Genomic DNA, 19,324 nt, shown 5'->3' with positions numbered 1-19,324 from the left:
ACACCTTTTTTTTTTTTTTTTTTTGAGACGGAGTCTTGCTCTGCCGCCCAGGCTGGAGTGCAGTGGTGTGATCTCAGTTCACTGCAACCTCCGCCTCCTGAGTTCAAGTGATTCTCCTGCCTCAGCCTCCTGAGTAGCTAGGATTACAGGCACACGCCACCATGCCTGGCTAATTTTTGTATTTTTAGTAGAGACGGGGTTTCACCATGTTGGCCAGGCTGGTCTTGAACTCCTGGCCTCAGGTAATCCACCCACCTTGGCCTCCCAAAGTGCTGGGATTACAGGCATCAGCCACCATGCCCAGCCTTAAATAAATTTTTATGAGATGCATTATTGAGAGAAGGTAGATAATTAAGTATTTAAATATTTTAAATAAAATATTTTATAAAATATTTGTTACACACTATTTTCCTCAGTTGATATACTCTTTGACTGTGACATATAAAAACCTTTGCAGTCAGACTTTTAAAGAAGTTTAAAGCAAGAAGATTAATCATGGCCAGATGCAGTGGCTCACGCCTGTAATCCCAACATTTTGGGAGGCCGAGGCGGGTGGATCACGAGGTCAAGAAATCAAGACCATCCTGGATAACACAGTGAAACCCCATCTCTACTAAAAATACAAAAAATTAGCTGTGCGTGGTGGCAGGCACCTGTAGTCCCAGCTACTAGGGAGGCTGAGGCAGGAGAATGACTTGAACCCGGGAGGCGGAGCTGGCAGTGAGTCGAGATCGCGCCACTGCACTGCAGCCTGGGGACAGAGCCAGTCTCCATCTCAAAAAAAAAAAACAAAGAAAAGAAAAAAGATTAATCATTATATTTAAAAAGGCAGAAGACACTATATTACAGAAATCAAAAGAGAAGGTATAACAGAAATTCTTCATTCCCATACATTCTTACTCACTTTCCCTGAAACTTATGCATAAGTCTTGAATAAACATCATTGAAAAATGCAATGTGTTTATATTCTCACACACACACACACACACACACAAAATCACATACCGGCGGGCCCACGGGACCAGAAGGACCAACTTCACCATCTTTTCCAGGAGCTCCCTAGTATCACACACAGATATTTGTGAGGTGAGTCCATGAGAATTTAAATAGTCCTTATATTATTTTTCTTTAGCAGAAAATGTATATTTACCCTCTGCCCAGGAACTCCAGCATTTCCTGCTTCTCCAGGTTTCCCAGGGTCACCCTGAAGAATAAATGAAACTTTTGTAAAATTCCATCAATTTGTCAAAAACATACCTCCTCCAAATGAGAATCATGATGAGGTGGCAAACATATTATACACTGTACTCACACTGCTACCTTTGGGGCCTGGAAGACCCATGCTCCCAGGCTGCCCTCTGATTCCTATGGATCCTGGAGGACCTGGACGGCCATCTTCCCCTGGAGCACCCTATGGAATTGACAGGAGTCATGTAAGTTTCATGTAAGTTTTTCTAAATATCCCATCATCCAAAGTGTCACTTGCATTTGCTTACTATGATGTTACATAAATTTTAAATTATCTTGAATTTTCATGTTAAAGAATCAGGACGGTTGAAAGGGTTTTTAAAAAAAACACTGAAGTATTTTAAGTAACTAGAAGAGATATTTTATTCTTATTCTAGACATAGGCTTCCTCATCATGTCTCCTGACAATCATATTAATAGGGGAAATCTTTCTTCTTTCATTTACTCTGGTTTGTGGTAATGAAAATTCAGGACTTGTATTTTGCATTGCAGGATAAGGGAAGATCTTAGAATATATAAGTTGTCAAAATTCATACTACTTATCTCTTAAATAAAATTAAAAGAATATCAAAAATGAGAATATTGCTAATAGACAAATTTCACCAGTATTAAAAACTGTATCATTTTAACTTTTTCACTGATGTCAGGTAGGGAAGCAATTTCAATCTCAAACATTTCTCTTAGTAAAATTTAATCTACATTTTTGTCAACTTGGAAACAGATCCGAAGAATATGCTTCCAGAAGGTGTTTTAAGTATGTCAATATGACCAGCATCCACATAATCAAAAGTATTAACCACAAATAAATATCATTTAAGTTGCATGTCTATTGAGAAATATTAGTGGTTGTGGACTTCTGTTTAAATTACTTACCAAAGGCCCAAGTTTTCCTTCAGGACCTTGAACACCAGGATTTCCTGTCAAACCCTGAAAATAAAAAAGCAACTGTCAGTTTGTTGCTGACCTGCAGCTGAAGTAAAGATTCTTAAGAGTAAAACTAGTGTTGCTTTTTTGTCAACTGAATAGAATGACAGTTATGTAAATCAAGTAAATTTTTAAGTGATGTATTGTTAAAATAAAATTTGTCAGAATTTCTCTGCCAAAATTACTTTACTTGCTATATTGCTATAAAAGTATGTTTACAAATATTTATAAATTCTTTACTTGCTAACAAGTAAAGTTATAAAATTTGACAAACAGAATTTTTTTCTCATGCCAAGTGATAAAGCTATTAATACATACTCCTTTGAGAAAGAGAGAGGAGAAGTTACCGTGTTTTCTATATATGATAAAAATAACAAATCAGTACTTTTTAAAATAATGAATTGGATCAAAACCATAAAAACAAAGAAATGTTCTAAACTGTAAAAACAAACTAAATTTAAAAACAAACAAACAAAAACCCTTTCAATGCATGCCCAGGAGCACTTTTCCCCACTGATGTAGCAAACACTTGCTACATTCTTACCCGAGCACCTGGAAGCCCAGGTTCGCCTGGACGTCCTGGATCTCCCTGGCTTCCTTTGGGTCCTGAAGAACCTACAGGACCCCGTTCTCCCTGAGCACCCTGTACCGAGGCAAAGCAGATGCATGAAGAAAAAGAGTATAGAAAAACAAAAGCAAGCCGAAGTAAAATTACTGTTTTACAAATCAAGGCACTAATATAACATCCAAATCAAGGAACTAATATAACATACAAAATTTTGTCACCACATTCCTCCAACTAGCATCCTTCTCCCCTATGCCTCTTAATACAGGAATTACACAAGAGAGAATTGGGGTTAGGCCTGATATCTGTATCCATCTCCTTTCTGGATCTGAGCCCATGCAGGTCATAGCTAGATCACCGTGCTGAAAAATGGCATCTTCTGGAGCACCCCCCACGTAAGTATCAGTGTTGACAGGGCAACCTCACCTTTGGCCCAGGTAAACCATCAGAGCCTGGAAAACCACGATTGCCAGGAGCACCCTACAAATGACCAAAATGTGATTCTTAATTGTCATTGATATTTTTGCATATGTAATGAATAGATGATTTTTATTTTTAGTACTATAAAGTTTTAGGAGCCATGATCAAGCCAACATGGCTACAGATATGCATGAGAAAAATCTGACTCGATGGAAAAAATTTAAAATTTTGAAGAATATATAAGTACTGAGCCAAATAATTCTTCAAATCAAGAAATATTCTGCACTTTGGGAGGCCAAGACAGGCAGATCACCTGAGGTCAGGAGTTCAAGACCAGCCTGGCCAACATGGTGAAAACCTGTCTCTACTAAAAATACAAAAATTAGCTGGGTATAGTGGCAGGTATGTGTATCCCAGCTACTCAAGAGGCTGAGGCACAAGAATTTCTTGAACCTGGGAGGCAGAGGTTGCAGTGAGCCAAGATGGTGTCACTGCACTCCAGCCTGGGCAACAGAGCAAGACTCTGTCAGAAAAAAAAAAAAAAAAAGGAAGGAAGGAAGGAAATATTCTAACGATTCATTGTAAAATTAAACAGAGGAAACATAGCTAGAGATGAGAGGCAAAGGTACCATCTATAGCAATTAAAATGTCAACAATAACATTCATTAATGAGATTTTTGTGAAACCCTTTGCATTCTCCAAAGCTCTAGATAAATGTGAGATTATTGTTCTTCTTTTCAGACCTGTCTCACTATGCTCCAGTCACAGCTACCTCTTCTAGTCTTTAAAATCACCAGGTCCTTTCTGCCCTTCTAGCTTTGCATTTGCTTTTTCCTCTGCTAAGAATGTTCTTTCTTCCAAGTTTTCTACTGGCTTAAAGTCATCTTCAGGTCTCAGATAAAATGCTATCTTCTCAGAGGATCCTATTTCCTAACCACTGAATCTAACATTACAACTCTGACATACATGTGTAGTTACTCTCCAACGTGTCATGCCTTTATTTAGTGTGTGTATGGCACTTTTTAAAGTGTGTACATACATTTTTATTTATCCGTTGACTTGTTTATTGTTTACCTCTCCATTAAAATAAACAACTATTTACTAGTCTCCACATGAGGACTAGGATCATAACCTTCTTGTTCACTGATACAATTCCAAGCACAGATGGCTCAAATTGGCATAGAGTAGTGATATAACCAATATTAGTTGAATAAATGAATAATGATTAGTCAGTTGTCTCTTTTTTTTTTTTTTGAGACAGAGTCTTGCTCTGTCGCCCAGGCTGTAGTGCAGTGGCGCAAACTTGGCTCGCTGCAAGCTCCGCCCCCTGGGTTCATGCTATTCTCCTGCCTCAGCCTCCCGAGTAGCTGGGTCTACAGGTGCCCGCCACAACGCCCGGCTCATTTTTTGTATTTTTAGTAGAGACGGGGTTTCACCGTGTTAGCCAGGATGGTCTTAATCTCCTGACCTCGTGATCCACCCGCCTCAGCCTCCCAAAGTGCTGGGATTACAGGCGTGAGCCACTGCGCCCGGCCATCAGTTGGCTCTATTTGCACATAACTGTACTGAACTGTGCAAGGAACCTGCAAGCATTTCTCTTAACTCCTCTAGTTTTCCTTACTATTCTTAGACTTACTCACATAATTCCCTCACAACTATAAGAATGTGTTGTATTATTCAAATTTACCCTTTCTCCCACTGGCCCTGGAGGACCAACTGTTCCTGGGTCACCTCTGGGACCTCTTTTGCCTTCTTCACCAGGTGGGCCTATCGGACCCTGAATACCATGTGGCCCCTGTTAAAAACAGAAGGACAGTTACCAGAAAGACCCATTCAACCAGTGAATTATAGTTGGAAGTCTCCTTTAACGAAGTCAGTCACAAATTTTAAAGTATATGGAACGATGAGATATTTTCATCTCAAGCTATTATAATTCTCATTATTATTTTAAACCCCTGAGCATTTTGAGCTGTACACTTCTAGACAATACTATGTTCTTCTTATCATTAAAACAATGAAACCTTACTGGTTCCCCTTTTGGGCCAGCTTCTCCTTTGAAACCTGGAACTCCTGGATCTCCCTGAAAAAAATATATTGATATTTGTAAGAACCAGGACATTTTGCTAGTCCAATCTGCTCAAATTAGTTACAGTAAATGGGTTTTAAAAATTCTCTCCAGTTGAGTCTGCTTTGCATCAGTAGTATAATATAACCATTTCTAAATGAATGTATGTGAATATGTTAATATGTGTAAATTTTCATAAAATTCAGTATAATTTGGTAGCTGTTTAATTTATAGTGGTCTTTAAGATATTTATTTTTTTAATTATGTTTTTTATCATGTGTAGTAGAATAAATAGAATTATTGAGTTATTAATCAAATTTGAAAATTAAAATTGGAACTATCAATAACTTCTATAGACAAATATATTTAGGCTGTATTTTAGGATGTGAAACTGTTTACCCAGAATCAAAATAATTTTATATTTATGCTATATTTATTGAGAATTTAGCAACTTCAAATAGGGCATTTCACTCTTGGAGGGTTCGAGGGTTTTTCTATAGGTGTGTCTTTAAATACCAACTGTAATTTAGGTTGTAAGAACCGGATTACAAAATTCAAAACTTGGTGAAATCAAATGTGACACTAGCAACATTCATGTTTTAATAAATCTGTCACCAGCACTTAAAGAGAATTTATCAGCATGACCACATTACTTGGAACAGAATTGAAAATATTTGTTTAAATATTTATTTTTATACATCAAGCTAAAAGCTATTAAGCACAACTTCTCAGTTGCTTTATTATGGGTTCATCAAAATATTTTTCTAATAAATAATTTCTGTAAAATATTAAAACATTTAATCTGACATTCAGTCTGATTAATATATTTGAATCAGTCTTTAAGAATAACTCTCAAGAAATAGTTGCTGAACCAATTTTTAGCCAAATTGTCATTATAAATTCCTGTTGAAGCTCTATACTTCCTCACACTGGCTTGCATAATATTTTTATAGTATTTATTATTCAATTACTCATAAAAGTCTATGAGGTGAACCATAATGTTATAACCTTATTATTTTAAATAAAAGAACACTAAAATTTAACATACTGCAATAATGTTCCCACTTAGAATTTAAACATCTACATTGTACCACAATATTTGGCTTTCACAAAGACTCCCATCTTCCCTCATTTGGGTAAGTCACATTATCTATGTTTCATTGTATCACATTACATGTTATTACTCTTGGTAGTTAGATTACACTAAAGGATGACAGTTCTTTCAAAGGTCATTACCGGTTGGCCTCGAATTCCCTGAGGACCAGTGCTACCCTGAGGTCCTGGAGATCCAGGAGGCCCTGCCGAGCCAGGAGGACCAGAGGTACCCGGAGAGCCCTATTAAACAGCAAGAGTGATGTGATAAGTAGAGACACAGGTAACAGTCTGGGGCCAATGTCTAAAGAATCATGTCCATTTGAGCTTCACATGGCATAAATGCATTACTCACCGTTGGGCCTTTGGCACCAGGAGTACCATCAGTTCCTATTGCACCCTAAAAGGTACATTAAAAGTATATAATAAAATATTAAGCAATATCTAGATACAAATGTGGTAGTAGACAGATGTCCAGCCATCTTCAAAAAGGAAGTAGAAGCATTTTTTAAACATCAGCCACCATTATATCATAAAAATTACTTTTTTGACTCATTCTTTTTTACATAAAATAGGTAAAACTTACAGAGTTGACAAGGGAAACACATTTTTTCACAGTTGTAAGCACTCATTCAGAATTCAGAGAATATATTAAATTTTATATTGCAAAATAGCTAGAAAAAGAGGACTTAAAATGTTCCCAACACATAGAAGTGATATATGCTCAATGGGATGGATATCTTAAATACCCTGACTTGATTATTACACATCTTAGGCATATAACAAAACATTACAGGTATCCCCCTAAATATGTATAAATGTTATGTATCAATAAAAAAAAATAGGTTGAATTTGTTCTGATGTTACAAGAAATGTCCAGCTTTCTGGGCTGGTTCTTAGATATGCCACAAACTTACAGGAAGACCTGGAGAGCCAACTGGACCTGGGGGCCCAGTTTCACCTCTCTGCCCCTGAGGACCTTCAGGGCCTCGCGCCCCTGTAGGACCTGCTTCTCCCTAAAAGGGTGCAAAGGGAAATGTTAATTTAAGAAAAATACAAGAGTGGCATTGTACAAAGTTGACTGTTTATTTGGAATTTTACATTTGAAACCCAAATATTTAAAGAGGCCAAAGAGGATTATAAGAGATATGTGCCCAACCAAGCTTAAGGAGTGCACTCACTTTCCCATTTCCTTCTTAAGGGATGATGCTGGTGGCCTCTTCACTAGGAATATTCTCCATATCCAATCTCCAGTTAGAGGAATCCTACACCAGGGTTAGCTTAAGTTCCCTCTCCTCTGAACCTCCACAAAATCTGGAATTTTTCTTACCACATCTGTCAGAATTTACACTTACTACATATTAAACAGTTAAGATAATCTAAGTTCATAAAGAAAAACTAGAAACCTACACCTCAGGCACACCGAGTTACTCAAAGAATAAGATATTCTTAAATGTTTTTTATTTAAGATATTTATCAAAGAATAGATATTCTTAAATCTGCATGGTTTACTTTTAATATGTTCTTCCATAAATGCTCAGGTTATTCAAGCCCATTTCTGTATAAATAGTGTATACATTCAGACTCTTTAACACAAATCAAATGAGGGAGAAAACCTGACCGACCCACTGTATTTAAAGGGGTTGTTTCTGTTCAAGGTAAAGCTAGACATTTCAAGTCTAGCAATTTACTACACAATTAAAGCTTCATGCAATCATTAGAGGATAAATCATATTATTTTCCAATATTTATAAAGCAACTTAATATCAGCTAAAATGTGCTGCAAGATTCAGACAATAGTTTTCCAAATTTGTGAGACTCACTGTAAAAAGTCTATATAAAATTTCATACCATCATTACAGAACAAGAAATTGTTTCCTTGCTATATAAGCAATATAACAAATCATATTTCAGAGTATAAGATTTCAGTTGTAAAATTCAATTCCACTGACCTTCAAGAAAGCATTTATCAGTAAAGTGAAAAACATCTGGACTACAAATGTCTAATCAACTTAATTTTTGGCAACCTTATAAGCAAAATACCATCTATTTTTAAACCAAAGAAACAACACTTCTTTGATAAGAATTAAAAGATATTTTTTAAAATGCAACATTAAAAGCAGAGTGAAGTGGTTAAGGTAACTTAATAGCTCCCTTTATTTCAAGCCAAGATAGTGAGTCCAGCTGGCAAATAAAAATGCCTAGTTGAATTTTAATTCATATAAACAATAACTTTTAGCATAAGTTTTTCTCATGCAATATTTGGGACATACGTATACTACACATGTATTCTTTGCTTATCTGAAATTCAAACTTCACTTGGCTTCTGTATTTTATCTTGCTTATTATGTACCTATATGAATCTAATCATAAAGGGGCCTGGAAAACCAAAATTCTAAGCCTTAGGTATCTCATCAGTATCAGTAAAGCATATTGAATCTCTGTTTCACTTCATTGAAATGCAGAGAACTGGATTTAGAAGTTTATTCTTTAGTCAGAGAGCAGAGACCATGGCAGAACTTTGTAGGAAAAGCAGGACCCTGTCCAAAAACAAAGATCCAGGAATTTTATGGTGGAGAGATGCAGGAAGGAAAAGACAGAAAATTTCTAACAGAAACAGTTTTGCTAGATGTTTGAGTTTTATTAAGCAGTTTTCAGTAGCCAACAACCAGTACCACAAACACCCAGGAGGAGAGAGAAGTAACCAGAGTGAATGGTTGGGTTGTGTAAACCATGATTGCTAGTGAAGTTAAAGTAAATCCCATGAAAGTTGGAGTATAAACCTCTTTCTGCTAATTCATAGATCTGAGAATATTTCCTTAACCAGAACTCAGTTTGGGGCCAGAGGGTCTCACAAAAAGAGGGAAGGGATTTTGCATGTTTTGACAGGGTTATACAGAGAGTCTGGGCCAGAGTCTGTGGTAGTAACATTATTAGGACTTCAGGGAGAAGATCAGATTCAGAGGAGACCCAAGAAGATCCCACCCACTTGAGTTTACACTGAGTTCTCAGTTAACACGGGGAAAGGAATTAAGGCACTGTTTTCAAGCAGCAGCATCCCCATAGCACCGTGTTTGAATATGTCATTAGAGAGAGCCTAAAGAATAATTTGACTTGGTGATTCTCACATTTTCAAGGAATATCTGAAACGTCAGCTACAGACATTTTTCTTCAAATCCAATTTGAGTAGCACAACTAATAAGAAGCATGAACCTACATTTAGGGTGTCCTCTGCATCAGGCTCTATGTGATGGGTTTATGTAGATGATGTCACTTAATCCTCAACAAAATTCCATGAGAAAACAAGGTTTGGAGGGGCCAGGTGACTGTCTGTGACCGCAGTCATTTTTGTACAGCATAATCTTGTGCATAATCTCTTCAGGATGAAGAAAGTCATTGCCAAAGGGAAACACGGCATCGGGGGGAATCAGATGTGTTATATTGCTTATGACTTGAAAGAGGTATTCTAAATTAATTCACCAGTTTATCTAATGTAATCCTAATGTCCTTCTACTGTCATCCTTGAATTTATCTGAAAGTACTGAGAGAAAGAACCAATTGTGACTCACTACAAATGTAAGTCATCCCACAGAATACTTTAATCATTCCTACATAGAGAGCCAAATATTCTCCATGCCCACTCCTTTAATGGCTGCATAGAATTGGGTTGGGGGTCTGGGGGAGTGCAGAGTGATAACAAATGTTAGGTGAAAGAACAGCCTTTTGACAGCATCTAATTTATTTTAACCTACTATTGTTTGGAACTTTCTGCTGTTCATTACTTCCAAGTACTCTATTCAGGAATAGAGAATAGAGTTCCAATTCAGTTTAAAGCTCCTATTCCTTAGAGCTGTTTTGATTGTCTGGCATTAGAGTCCTAACACATTAGGTTCTTTGATATTATAAGGGTACAATTATAAGTGATTCTCCTTTAATTATATTTATACAGTTAATTTTATTTTTTCATTTATCTTTTTCCATGTAATAATGAACAAAGGGCATACTCTAGGCTCTTTCCTTAGTTAAAAGTAACTTCCACACTTTTCAATTAATTAAATGTCATTCTTCACTTTGGGGATCATGTAATCATGTAGAGTTAAATACTGTATATTAACATTAACGTCTTACCTTCATTCCAGGATTTCCTGGAAAACCAGAAGAGCCTGGTATCCCAAGAGGACCCTATTAAAAGAAACCAGAGAAGTAATCAGACATGTATTTAATTAGTATCTAATTAGGTCATTTTTAAGTCTTTGGTGTCATTTTGTATTTGTCACATAAGAATAACCTGCCTTTCACTTTAAAATTACAAAGATAATAGTCTAATTTCATTATAAGTACCTTTCAACATCAATCTAAAGTAATGCTAAAAGACATATCCAAGGTATTAAATATAATTGGATTACTCAAATAGCATATAGGATTAAATCAATCACAAACATAAAGTGTTTCAAACAACTGCTTCTTGAGAGATGTACTTTCTTTGTGTTAATCAAATAATATAGTTTTTAGAAAGTTACATTTTATATCAAAATCGAGTACTTCGTTCTATAAAAATGATGCTTAAGAACCACTTGGAGGCCAGGCGTGGTGGCTCACGCCTGTAATCCCAGCACTTTGGGAGGCCAAGGCAGGCAGATCACCTGAGGTCAGGAGCTGGAGACCAGCCTGGTCAATGTGGTGAAACCCAGTCTCTACTAAAAATACAAAAATTAGCTAGGTGTGATGGCAGGTGCCTATAATCCTGGCTACTTGGGAGGCTGAGGTAGGAGAATTGCTGGAACCTGGAAGGTGGAGGCTGCAGTGAGCTGTGATTGCGCCATTGCACTTCAACCTAGAGTGAGACTCCATCTCCAAAAAAAAAAAAAAAAAAAAAAAAAAATTCTGGATATTTTAGAGAGGTTTTTCAGGCAATAACAAGTGGATATTTATATTACCCTCCATTTGGAAAGGCATGCATAGAATTTAAGCCATTGATTAAAAGACTAAATTTAAAAGAAGTGAGTATAAGAGGAATTCTAGTACAGATTATTCTGACTCTTCAAGGACTGTACTTTAATCCCATCAGTTTTGAATTAATAAAAGCCCTTTCAAAGTATACTTATTTTTTCATTCTATGTTTTGTTTCCTACTTATGAGAAACAGGAAGAAAAGATCCCTGGGGCAAATGATTTCAATTACTATAATTATACTTTACTTTTGGCTAATAGCTTTAAATTTTTTTCTTTTATGATCATTCAGTCTTGGCCCATGCTGACCATGAATATTTCCTACAATACCTTCTCTCTTTCCCTCATAATATTTTCTTTCCTTGGTGTTTTGTTAGCATAATTTACCTTGTAGAGCTTGACTCAACTTTTCCTATTGGAGTAAAATAAAATTGTTCCACGGACTATTTATTTAGGAGCATTTTCAGTAGCAACTTTGTGCTCAATTACTACATTAAAAAATGACTATAGATAACATTCTATAAATATATTTGTGCTATTATAAAACACCACTTTTTGGTTTCCTGCAGCAGCTATCCACATTAATGACCCTATGGAATCATCTGTAGAGCTTTAAAAAATACTGATTTCTGAGTCTACCTCTAGAGATTACATTTTAATTGGATTGGACATCAATATTTTTAAGTTTCCAGGTAATTCTAATGTACAGCCAAAGTTGAGAACCACTAATTTCATGATGAACAGATAAGGTTTACTACATGATGCCTACAATATAAGTATGTACATTTTACTAGCAACCGGTGTTAATCATATATGAAATAATTTATCCTAGATACTATTATATCTTCCTTTTAAAAGTCAGGGCACCGCTATTAAAGTCACATAATTGATGGGAAAAGCACATGTATAATAAATTGCTCTAAAGTTCAGAAAATAACTTTATGTCTTGAAGCTCTTTTTAAAAATTAAATTAGTTTTATTTTGCTTGTAAAGATATAATTTAAGTGTCCTTGACAGAATAGTAGTAGAGACCTTGATCCACAGCACTGTTTCAACTAAAATCTACTTCAGCTCCACACATCTCTTAGGATCCTTTGTACCTCTGGGTAACTCAGCAGTTAATGAGCAGCAATTGAGGCTATTCACATGGGAGAACTATTGCAAGTAAGGGAATTTTAAAAAGGGCATATGTTTGAAATGTGTCAAATTTAAAATATTTGCCTTTGTTTATAATTTACAATTCATTCTTTGTTTATAATTTACAGATGATTCTTTAGTCTTAGCCATCTTCATTTCATCATCCACATTACCAGGAGATGATCTTTCTGGTCATAAAGTTCCTATGTTTAAAATCTCTGAATGATCTCACATTAATTACAATAGAAAAGAACTCAAAAATCCTTTAAGTGTGTAAGTACAGCTCTTCATGATCTAGATCTAGTTATTTAGCTAATTTGCAATAGTTAAATAAGTGTCCAGATTTCCATCTTCAAGCGTGAATTAAAGGTTCATAGTTACAGAGGATTACCTATGAAATACTGCAAGATGGTCTGAAGCAAAATACAATAGCCTTGTCCATACCAAGCACAAAAAGGCACAGTATACAAAATATTGGTACACACTGAGACTTCATCATTTCTCATTCTATGTTACACTTTTACTCCCACAGCTGTATCTATTGCCTGTATGTTAAAAATTTCCAAAACTACATTTGAAATTCAAATTTCTATCCTGAGCTCCACTCTTGCAAATCTAATCACAAAATTGAATTCATTTATTCCCATTCTAAACTCAAACTCACAAACGGTATCCTGTTCCTCTTTCTTTATTTCCAATTTCAGATAAATTACATCATCCATCAAACACTTTAAACCAGAAATCTACTGGGCCATGTCCATTAGAGTTGTTAGCTCACTGACATGCAGTCGGCCTCTGTTACTACCATAATAAGTTTAGTTCACATCTTTGTAATTTCTTTCTGGAATTATGCCAGTGGTATTCAAACTCATTCTTTATTCTTAGCCGTCTTCATTTTATCTTCAAACATTACCAACAGATTATCCTCTGGTCATAATGTTCGTATGTTTAAAATCCCTGAATGATCTCACATTAACTACTATAGAAAAAAGCTCAAAAACCATTTAACACGGTAAGTATAGTCCTTCATGATCTAGCTCCCGCCTATCAATCCAATTTTGCCTTCCTAGAATTTTCTGAGCCCACTGTGTTTTCTCATCCATGTATCCTCTGGACAATGTTATATTCTTGCCCATTTTATATATTAAATACTTATCTTTCAGGACTTGACTTGAAAGTTGTTCCCACACCTGAAGTTGTATACTATATTATGGAGTTAACAATTATGTTACATAACAATATTAATATCTCTGTTCCTTAATAGAACAGTGTTGAAGAAGTACTGTGTGTCCATCAGCTTTTTATTCCAAGTGTCTGGAACATGGTGAGTGCTCTGTAAATGTTTTTGAATACACAAATGGAAGAATGCATGAATAAATTAATGAATTAATATGAAAGTAATATAACTCACCATTGGTCCAGGTTTTCCAGGCATACCATGTGCACCTCGTTGTCCCTAATTAAGAGAAAAAGGAGAAGATAGGATAAGATTACATTTTATACTGTATTTTCTCATAATTTATTTGCTTTATAAAAAATTTCCATGTTAAAAATTGAAGAATAAATATTAAAGTTAACTGACAATAACCCTCACTCAGTTAATAACAATATAAATACATTTACACAAGCTGATATGGTAGTCATAAATGCATCTATCCTTATAGCAATAAGAAATAAAATCAAGATTGAGAAAATGAAACTGATTAAAATGATTCTTTTTACTTTAATGTATCATCTTCTAACATATGAACTCAGAGACAATGAAAATTTGAACACCTCAATATTCTTAATAGCCAGATTAACTCAGAGAAGCAATGCCCAGAAAATAAAACACACAGAAAGAGATAAATGAAGTTATAATGAATCCTGTGGGTTTCACCCAGGACTCCCTTAAGTACTGAAGTATTCATCCTGTCAGCTGGAAATACAACCTGCTGATGGCTCGCTATTGAGACATTCCCTAGGAATTGCCCTCAGCTAAAGGGAATTAGCTCTCTCAAGACTGCACTCTTTCCTTGGTCAATGCAAGGATACAAAGCATTGGCCCTTATTTGAGAGAAGCCTGCAAGAGCCATCTCAGCTCCATAGTTCCCCTGAAATTGACTGAGATCTCTGTTGCAATTGCAACACAGTTCAATTTCTCCCTCTGACAAACCCTGCTTTTATTCATTCCTTGAAAAATAGTTTCTAAGAGTACTCACCAATAAATTTCCTGTACTGTATACAAGTCACTTTCCTGAGGCTGTTTCCTAGGAAACCTGACCTAAGACCCTAAGACCATTGATGCCAGAGTGGTTACAAGAAAGCAAACTCTAAAATGGGATTTTTAAGCTGGATTTCCCACTGGCCAGCTGGTGACAGTCGGAGTATGAATCACCCTTGGCATGCTGCGATGGCACAATGGCAAATATTGTCACCAATGGTGAACAGAGATATTTTAAGGGAATGGGCTAGTGGTGCAATATCTTGGGCATTTGAGAAGAATTAAGAAAATAACAATTATAAAGCTGATGGAATTGCATGGGTCTTGTATAGTGTGTCTATTGGAGAAAGACACTAAAAGGCTGATGGTGATTAATCACCAATGCAAGACTCCTTGGCAGCATTTTTTAAAATTCTCATCTTCTGCAACCAGAGAGAAGAAAAAGCTGAATAACAGGCCAACCACAGGGCTTAATGCAAGACTATGAGAGCTCGTGGGATGGTTGAATTCTCAAACCTAGAAAGTCTGTTATGTCATGGTCAGGGTCCTGGATTGAGAGGAGTGGCATTAAGATATGTGCATCAACACACTGAAGAACTTCAGCTGGGCCTGGTGACTTATGCCTGTAATTCCAGCACTTTGGGAGGCTGAGACTGGAGGATTGCTTGAAGCCAGGAGTTTTAGACCAGCTTGGGCAACAATGTGAGACTCCGTTTCTACAAAAAAAATTAGCCAGTAATGGTGGTATGCGCCTGTAGTCCCAGCTATTTGGGAGCCTGAGGTGAGAGTATCACTTGAGCCCAGGAGTTCAAGGCTATAGTGAGCTATGATTGTGCCACTGCCCTGTAGCCTGGGCAACAGAGTAAGACCCTGTCCTCAAAATTTAAACGAAAAAAAAAGAACTTTAAAATCTCAGGTCCATCTAAAGTCACTGGGCCTAGAGAAGTGGCCATTCCCCCCATTAATAGTTGGTACTTCTCTCTTGTTGAAGATGATACCTAAGCTTCTACTTTGGCAGACAACTTAAGCCTCACTTCTGTACACCAGACCAATAACTAGCACTACTACTTTTTAAAAAAGATATCATACACCAAAGCACCTATAAGACCTAAACATTAGGTAGAGGTGGGATCTGAGAAAGAATGTATGGGTCTTGGTCCTGAAGGCACTGTATCAAAAAACAGAATACAAAGTTGGAAACCTTTAATGATGTGGATACACTGTCTCATGATATTACAATTTAACACCCTGGTAAGAACCCTGAGAAATAGTGCTAACATGGGAGACAGTTCTTAGAAATGTGGGAAGAGCAATAGCCCATGCTGGGGCAGAAATGTCAGACCTCCCCTGGCAGACAGTAGAAGAAAGCACAGAGAAGTGAGCATACTATATTGATAGATGATGTTAGCCTGGATAAGCCAATAGTTGACTATATTCTATAATATCCTCTATATCCCCTTAGGACACTCTGCTTACTAAACTGATATAGAATGGGCTGGTGAGAGGGTCTTGCACTTTCCAAATCAGGGCCTTGAATTTGGTACTGTTGAGTAGCTCTGAGTCGGTCGTCCTCTATGGGCTGGAGGTAATAGCAGAGACAGTGTAAACCTGGGATTGCTAAGAGTAATGGTGATGATCGGACCTTGAAATAATAGAGGAAAGGTGACAGTCCTTAACTCTCTAAAGCAAAGTAGGTGTAAAGTAATGAACTATAAGTTTGAAATATTAGTCAGCATAGCCTGACCTTCAGAGAGTTGTGAAAGGAATAATTAGAATATGCCTCCTATACAGATTCAAGTTACATAAATAGTCTGCAAGAGTATTTCTCAATCTGTATAATTAAAATGAATCAAAGACAGGTGATCAGGAGACTCAGCTCTTTCGAAGAGTGCACTCAGAGTACCCACCTTTTAGGAGTATGAGGAACATAAAATAAAATGCTTGGAAGAATTCTTGGCATACAATAAGGTTTTGATAAATGTTTCTTATTATTGCAATTTTATTAGTATATCCAAGTTTGTGTTTTTCTATGGACTATATTCCAAGCTGCTATATGTATTCATTATTTTCTTAATTTTTGTATTAAAGTAGACAACAAATGTACTGTGGCTGTATGTTAACATTAAAAGCAAAGGGAAGGTTGTTCAAGAATTCTCTGTACTTTATTTTCAACTTTTCTGTAAAACTGACTTTATTCCAAAAGAAAAAGAAAAAAAAAAAGTGACCAGTACTGTTAATTTCATTTAAAAGGCAAGTTCAGTAAACTAAATCTAAAAATGAATTGAAATATACATCTCAGCAGTATAAGTAAAAGCAGATATACTTACAGGAGCACCCTGTGGCCCAAGTCTCCCTCTCTCTCCTGGCATTCCCCTCGGACCCTATGACGATAGAGAAGAAATATCTCTTGAAGCACCTAATTTGAAATGTAGGGTAGTCTGACTACCCCACTCAATCCAATTAAGACTCAAGATAATTGGCCACCAAGCAATAGTATTTCCAGGGGCAATGTTGGGTTTGAAAAACTCTCCCCATTTGGAGATAAATAACCTATCACCCCTTACATAGATAGATTTCACTTAACCTGGCTTTAATGGGCTAAATCTACAATAATCTTGATTTGATCACTGTGTATAGAAAAAGAATAAGGGCATTCAACTGGTAAGAGAAACAATGAAATGTTGAAAGCCTTTGCTATTAGAAGGGCTCAACTCTCTTGTGCTTGTCTATCAGCTAGTAATCAAGATTATTTTACCAGCCAACTTACGTTCTCCATTTATTTTTACTTTTCATTTAAAAATTCTCTTGTTATAATCTAAAAGGCAAGGAAATATAACCTTAGAAATTTAAGAAACAAGAAAACCAGCACATACCAGAGGACCCATGGCACCCATTGAACCAGTGGGGCCAGCTTCACCCTAAAACAAAAATGAGAATACATTACAGTATGAGAAGCCTATAACTGATACTCACATCACTTTGCTCTGTGTGTGTAATTTTAAAAGCATATTTTCAAAGAGGGCATATGAAAGATGTACTTTTGACATAGGATCTCAGAATGTTGTTCTATTACTTCTTCTCAAAATGCAATAGTAGTATAGTTTTAAAGAAATACATATAAATTAATATTGGCGACTTAAGATTGATGGAAACTATCATACCTAGCCGCAGTAACTAGTCTCAGGAGTCTCAGGAAAGGACTTATCTATGTCTGATATGTCTCAAGTAAAACTTTACAAAGCTAAAATTGATTGTAATATTATCTTAAGATCTATTCTAGGAGACTTAGAAATAAAAAATTTTAAAGTCAAATGATTTCCACATTAGGTCATGATGTTTTCCACTAAAAATTCCGTTATACTTCCTTGATGTTTTTTCTGCCTGTAGAAATACAAATAAATTTTGAGAAGAAACAATGGGTAGAGGGTCTTGGTATTAAAGGAGTACTCAATAATGGGACTAATGAACTATCTAAATCTTTCAGATATTTTTTAAGACAAAAACTGAATGATTGTATTTTAGAAGATAGATTCACAGTGCCATCTTCATATGAAGACAACACCCATCCTACACTGGCAGACACCCAGTGCCATGGAGGCTGTTCTTGGGGGCATATTAAGTCATGTCATGGTAAAGCCGTTGCCACTCATCTTCGAAAAATTACGTTTATTTACCTAACCATTTATTTATAGCCCTCTCTCCTGCTGAATTAAGTTGGTTCTGAAAAATGTGTAAACATTTGAAGCAAAACTAAGAAGCCAAAGTGAGGTTACAGTGAGATAATTATAAGATTACCTTGGAACCAGGTGCTCCAACTTCGCCTTTAGGGCCTTCAAGACCTTTGTGTCCCTGAGAAGAAAAATATAAATTTGTATTTGTATCCTGTTTTTTTTCAATTCTCAAAGGCATAAAAGAAGAACCAAAAATAAGCTTGCAGAAATTGCCTTATAAAAATGAATCTCAAATTTAAAGTTGTTGCTCAAAATATTTTCAAATTCTCAACCTATTCTGAAAGCTTATTCAAGGAAAATTAGAGTTTTCGCCTTTAAATAACATTTTCAGCTTGCAATGTTCTCACCCTTCAAACATTTGTGACTTTGTAGAAATTTAATCTGTAGCTACAAATAAAAAACTTATAGTGGCTTTAGAGGAAACACATAACTACAGAGTTCATATAGTTATAAAATATCATTTGTATTCAAGGTGAATGTTCAAAATTCTTAATAACGAGTATAGCAGCAGACCAGACATCTTAATCAAAATCTCAATTACTCAAAACAGAGGCCAGTGTATATTGATTGAAAATCACTATTTGATATTATGACAAATAGATTAGATAGATGATAGATTCTACATACGTAAACAATACATAATAGTTACATCGTAATTATCTTCAGTAATAAAAAAAGGCATTCTATTGCTTTCCAAGTCTAGGTAGACTGGGCCCCTTCTGTGACCTAGTACTCTCTATCTCTACCACGTCATCTCTTCCACTATATAGGAATTGCCTAAATTTTCATCCGTATTCCCCATTAGCCTGAAGCTTCAGGTCAGAGATTTTTCTCATTCATCACTGTATCCTCTTTTGTAGCATAGTGTCCAGTACACAGTAAGAACTCAAAATATATTTCTTTATTGAATCAAATTAAACCCAAAGGAAATGTATAAAAAACTTATGATTTCAGTAACCACAGATAAATACTGCTACCATAGACAGTTAA

The 19,324-nt window shown here is 35.9% G+C and overlaps 1 protein-coding gene across 1 annotated transcript in view; it reads right to left on the bottom strand.

Moving 5' to 3' along the window:
• COL5A2 (collagen type V alpha 2 chain) overlaps positions 1-19,324 on the bottom strand; it is a 150,462-nt gene that overhangs the window by 29,726 nt on the left and 101,412 nt on the right. The window contains exons 14-29 of the mRNA XM_050751933.1: positions 18,399-18,452; positions 17,477-17,521; positions 16,931-16,984; positions 13,812-13,856; positions 10,443-10,496; positions 7,232-7,330; positions 6,670-6,714; positions 6,459-6,557; positions 5,184-5,237; positions 4,845-4,952; positions 3,164-3,217; positions 2,717-2,815; positions 2,122-2,175; positions 1,313-1,411; positions 1,151-1,204; positions 1,006-1,059 (exon numbers count right to left, since the gene is read on the bottom strand). Of these exons, the coding sequence (XP_050607890.1) occupies positions 1,006-1,059; positions 1,151-1,204; positions 1,313-1,411; positions 2,122-2,175; positions 2,717-2,815; positions 3,164-3,217; positions 4,845-4,952; positions 5,184-5,237; positions 6,459-6,557; positions 6,670-6,714; positions 7,232-7,330; positions 10,443-10,496; positions 13,812-13,856; positions 16,931-16,984; positions 17,477-17,521; positions 18,399-18,452 (1,071 nt within the window). The remainder of the gene's footprint in view (positions 1-1,005; positions 1,060-1,150; positions 1,205-1,312; positions 1,412-2,121; positions 2,176-2,716; positions 2,816-3,163; positions 3,218-4,844; positions 4,953-5,183; positions 5,238-6,458; positions 6,558-6,669; positions 6,715-7,231; positions 7,331-10,442; positions 10,497-13,811; positions 13,857-16,930; positions 16,985-17,476; positions 17,522-18,398; positions 18,453-19,324) is intronic.

Source organism: Macaca thibetana, chromosome 12, assembly GCF_024542745.1.
Source record: "Macaca thibetana thibetana isolate TM-01 chromosome 12, ASM2454274v1, whole genome shotgun sequence".
Classification (NCBI taxonomy): domain Eukaryota; kingdom Metazoa; phylum Chordata; class Mammalia; order Primates; family Cercopithecidae; genus Macaca; species Macaca thibetana.
The sequence above is the reverse complement of the archived record's forward strand: the minus strand, read 5'-3'. Positions and strand labels throughout refer to the sequence as shown.